This window comes from Mesitornis unicolor, unplaced genomic scaffold (assembly GCF_000695765.1).
Source record: "Mesitornis unicolor isolate BGI_N332 unplaced genomic scaffold, ASM69576v1 scaffold13815, whole genome shotgun sequence".
In the NCBI taxonomy this organism is placed as follows: domain Eukaryota; kingdom Metazoa; phylum Chordata; class Aves; order Mesitornithiformes; family Mesitornithidae; genus Mesitornis; species Mesitornis unicolor.
In genome coordinates, this window is record NW_010184911.1 from 9787 (window position 1) to 14940 (window position 5154).

At 50.5% G+C, this 5154-nt stretch overlaps 1 protein-coding gene across 1 annotated transcript in view; it reads left to right on the forward strand.

The window, feature by feature from the left end:
• Nucleotides 1-345: 345 nt before the first annotated feature.
• Nucleotides 346-5154, forward strand: part of LOC104540775 — a gene marked incomplete at its 3' end in the record, with an annotated part of 5874 nt that continues 1065 nt past the window's right edge. The window contains exons 1-2 of the mRNA XM_010184661.1: nucleotides 346-359; nucleotides 581-5152. Coding sequence (XP_010182963.1) covers nucleotides 346-359; nucleotides 581-5152 — 4586 coding nt within the window. The remainder of the gene's footprint in view (nucleotides 360-580; nucleotides 5153-5154) is intronic.

Sequence of the window (5154 nt, forward strand, 5' to 3'; positions counted from 1 at the left end):
ACCCTGCAATAAAATGACCTCATGGGGTGTGTGCCACGGTTGGGCAGGGTGAGACCTTTGGCCTTTCGGTGATCAACTTAGAGAAAACATTCAACAGATGGGCCCTCCTTAATCTGCCACACAACAGCAGTACAGCCAGATAGCAGCACTTACTGGGATGGCACGGCCTTTAGCTTTGCACAACGTAGTCTCATAGATGCAGAAATTAAAAACCTTTCTTCGAGGGACTGGTGGATTTTTGAGTATTTTTGTCACTTTTTCCGCGTTGCTTCCTTGGTCTGTCAGATGTGCGTCCTCACGCTTAACTAAACAGATTTTGGAATGGTTAAAATGCACGCCACGAGCATGGTGGCTGTCAGGTAGGACTGGGGACGTGTTTTCCAGTGTAATGAGCATTTAAAACACTGCAATGAGCATCTGATGGCTTCGCTCCTGAGAGCGGACTTCTGAAAGCTCCTGAAAGCACAGCCCCTCCGAGCATCCCCTGCATGGCTTTGCACTATCAATGGCACGAATACTGCTTTTACTCTTTGCTTCATTTTATTGACGTGAAACGAATAAACATTTCCATTGTTGGCAGCATCGGTAATGACGGCATCGGTTGCCACAGCGCTGAAGGGTTATCCAGTCCAAACACAAGCACAGTGTCTGCAGACGAGACAGGACAGGACCATATCTTGCAAGACCATGGAGGACAAAAGGGCTCTGATTTCTCAGAGGAGGCTGCAGAAGCAGGAGAGAGGAGGCTGCCTACCCCAGTGCTTGCAGCAGGCCCTGCCAAGGAACAAGTCACAGCAGATCCTACCAGCAGCAGTAAATCACCAACCCCAAATTGCAATGAAGCAGTGCCATCACTGGGTCCAGTGATTGACAAAGAGGGAATACCACACGCCGTACCTATGGATAGAGGCCCAAAATGCACCAACATTGCTGCCACTTCGATGAAAAACACTGAGAATGATCCCAGAAACCCAAGCCTGGAGCCCAGCCCTCCTGCAGCAATTACAGAAATGCAAGGAGTCGCACAAATGGGTTTGAGTGACTCAGGGTGGCCCTGGCTGAGCGAGCAGCTGGGGGGCACGAGGGGACTACATGTCAGCGCGTTTCCCCCGGGCGAAGGAGGAGGAAGAGGAGATTATTTTACTGCTCAGGAGGCCAGGCAGGAGCGAGGAGTTTTGGAAGTGGGTCAGCCGCAGACTGGGACGCAGCAAGGTAGACAGGACACAGATGGTGGAGAGGGTCTGCTAATGAAAAAGGAAACCTTAATCCGAAATTATCCAGCAACGGGAGGCTCAGACAGTGAAAAATGTGGAGCAATTGTGAATGCTCAAGGCTTTGCTGAGATGAGTGAAGTCTGTAATCTACAGATGGGCGCTGTAACAGCAGCTAAAGGCAAAGAGACAAATCCAGCCCTATCTGGAAGCAAAAGAGAGCAATCAGGAGCCTGTACTTTAATGTCAGAGCTGCCTTCTAACCCGCCAAATCTCCTCCTGGTACCAACGCCTGAGGAACCTTCGAGGGAATATGTGCCTGGAAATGACTCTCAAGATCCAGCGAGGAGTGAAGCAGTGAAAACAGCCTCTGAAAAAAGCGAACCCGTTGCTCAAAGAGAGCATCAAAAGGAGGACGAGCTCGTTAGTGCCGAGCCTTTCAGTGTGCCTTTATCAGCTAAGCCAGGGGAAGAACAAAAATCAGCTGTCACAACTGAAAGCCCAAAAGATGAAGCCAGCAGCAATGAAATGATAAAAGCTGCTGATGTGTCTAGAGAAAGCACCACATTTTCTGAAACAGAAAGCAGTATCAGGCCCACCAAGGAAAATTCCCCAGTAGATAACAGATTATTTCTGGAAGAATATGCATCAAAGACTTCTCTGAGCAGATCCACAGAGCTGAATCAAAAAGAAACCGAGGCGGGTGTAACGGGAGAAAAACCCAAAATGAGAGGAGAGGAGGCACAAGCAACAGAAAGCAGTGAATTACCCAAGGGGTCAAGTGGGGTGGAAAGACAACCATTGAACTCTGACAGTAACCACCAGGACATGGAAAATGCCCACTTGGGACACAACTCCTCAACAGGTGACCTGGGAGAAGAAACTGGAGGAAAGCCTCTGAATTCAGACAGCAACTTTAAATCGCCCGAAGACGATTCACACTCTCCTGGTCACAAACCTGAACAGCAAATGAGCACATTAAAAGCAGCTGTCGCAGGTGACCTGGAGAATAAACTCGTGGCTTCGCCGCAGGTTCCAAGGGAGGAGTGCCCACTCGGTTGTGATTGCTTTAACACCAAGGCAGACGGCAAAACTTGGGGCCAGCCAGGCTGTGTTGGGACTGAAAAGGTTTGTTTAGCCAGTGCGCACAGTTCACCGCTCCTCCACTCTGAGAACAATAATATTAAGCAGAGTAAGCAGGATGAGGCCTGGGAAAAGGCTTTCGCTAGAGAAACTGTGCTGGAATCTGAATGCGAAACAGAGAGTCGAGAAAAGCCCGAGAGCTGTAGCAAGTCAGAAGAAAGCACAAAAATGTCCAAATCAAAACTGGAGCTCCAGGGCTTAAATGATTTGGCAGGGACTGTGGATGTCGTGGCTGTACAAACTGAGGCCTCACAGGGCTCAGAAACCAAAGAACAGAACGGTGCAGAGGAACGACCTGCAGCTGCACAAAGCAGCGCTGTGGATGGTAAAGAAAATGAGGGTGTTCAAGAGGAGACGCACCAAGCTGCGGTGCGAAGCTTCGTGGAGGACAAGGATTTGGCACTGAAAAGTGAACGCAAATCAGATGTGCTGATGCAAGCTCAGCTGGAGCAAGTGGCTGCAGAAAGTCCCAAAAATACGCAGATGGCTTGTTCCAAAACCTCCCAAGGCTTCAGAAACCTCCTCGCTCCTCAGCACGTTCACGTGGAGGAAGGGGGTGACAGCCACATGCATGAAAACAGCGACACGTGCAGCTCTGCGGAGGCCCTGGAGTGCACCAGCCGAGAGCTGCAGGAAAATGCAGATGTTCCCACTGCTGCTGCCCGAGCAGAGCAAATGGAAACGTCGGTGACTGTTGCTGGTGACTGGATTTCAAATACCAAACCCGAACAACAGCAGCAGCAAAGCGGTCTGACAACTGATGGTCAGGAACACAGAGAAAGGGCTCTAAAACCCGAGCAGCCATTGGGCCTAAATGATCCCAGCAACATACCAGAAATACCTCAAAACATTTCAGACAGCCTTAATACAGACTCTTCTGTGCTCGGTACAGCACCGATCCAACGCGACTCTGATGCAGCCAAAGGAAAGGACAAGGGCAAAAGCGGTGCCGTGCTGCCAGAGGATACGTGCGGCAGCGAACACAGGCAAAGCATTTCTGGTGTGACCGTGCTCGGTTTGCAAAGTTGCAACGAGCAAAACAAAACTGATCTGAAGGCAGAAGAAAACTGCTGCAGTAAGCAGAAGCCAAGCAAGCCCGAGCAGGACGATAATTCTTTGATCTCAGCGAGTCAGCATGAAGCAGCACGTCGGAGCGAAGCGTTTTGTAAAGGATCTGATGAGAAGGAGCGGCCAGGCAGAGGATGCAGGATAAAGGATGACACTGGAGAAATCTGTGCTGTGGCTGGAAATGCTCTTCCAGGGACACAGAATGCAGCGGGTGCCACTAACACATCACAGGCTTTGCCAAGTGATACAGAAATAGCACATACACCTAATAACTCGGAGGAAAATGATCCTCAGGTATCTTGTGCAGAAGCTCAAGGGGAAACACCATTAATGGCAAAAAATGAGGAAAATATTGAAAGTCTGACTCCTGATGGGGGAATCATCCAGAAAGATGGAAATGTGGAGATAAGTGGTGAGGACAGCACTGCTGTCACAGAAACAAGCGGTCTGAAAAGTGATCAAAGTCCAGGGCCACAAAGATCTCTTTCCCCATCGCAGGCACACGGGGATGTAATTCCCACCGATAATTCGGATAAATCCAGCTGCATTCAGCAGACACCAGAGGAGCCTGGTTCTTGTCAAGTGAATGCTGCAGCCCTCTCTGCACAGACCTCTGCACCCAGCGGTGTTAACCAGCGACCTGCAAACACCACCAGCACTGGTACCGGGGGGCAATCACTAAATGATGAGCTGGAAGTGGTAGCGTGTCAAAATGCCCCAGAAGGTAGAGTTGATTTGCAGCGTGCTGCAGGTTCTCAGGTGTCCGTGCACTTAGGTCCTTCGCCCGAGGTAAACACAGAAAACAGCTCTGCAGGGAGTGTGCGTGTGAGTGAAAATGATGTTCCAGACCCAAGTTTTCAGGGTGACGGAGACAGAAGTTTAGCCCTGCCAGAGATTTTAAATATGGGACAGAGCACTGGAAACTTATCACAGTTCAGTTCTGAGGAGCTGAAGGAAGAGGAAGCTGCAATTAAAGCCAAAGAAACAAAAAGTGAGGTAAACTTCAAAGAGCGGCGAAGTGACAGTTCAGCAGAGCCTGTGCGAGCTCTCCCTGCTCTGGAAGGGAAGCTGCTGAGCCTTTCATCTGCTGGTAAACAAGAAGGCTGTAATGAGGAAATTGCAACCAATATCTGCGTGGATGACAAGTACGGCGAGATCTTAGAGAAACCGGGGAATTCTGAAGAAATGGAAGAGCTTTCAAAGGAGAATAACAACGTAACCAGGGCAGAGATCAGCGTTTCCGTGCAGTCTGCAGAGCGCGCTGCAAGGGAGCATGAGGCTCTGACTTGCAGCTCTCTGGACATCGGCTCCAGCCTCCCAGACTTCAGGGAGCACATCAGCCAGATATTTAAAAAGACTGTCCACAGCACGCTGAGTGCTGAACTACCCCAGCTTTTCTCTGAAAACCATGCAGGCTTCAAGCAGAGTCCAGCGGCCAAGGGTACAGCAGAACCGTGCGGTGCTGAGGCGTTTCCAGAGTCAAACGAGGAGAGCAAAGCAGCTCCCGAGGGCCCCTCAGGAGCAGAGGGGCAAGAGTTGTCTTTAGCTACAGAGACCTCCTGCCAAGCTGCCAAAGGCAAACTTCTGCAACGCGAAAGCACGGTGGCAGGGCTGCCACCAGCAAGTCTCCAGGACGCTGAGAAAAACAGCCAGCCCAGTAGCTGTGCAGAAGCGGTCCCAAAATTGGATGGCGCTGCACCTGCTGGACGCGCTCTGGAAAATCTGCAAAAGC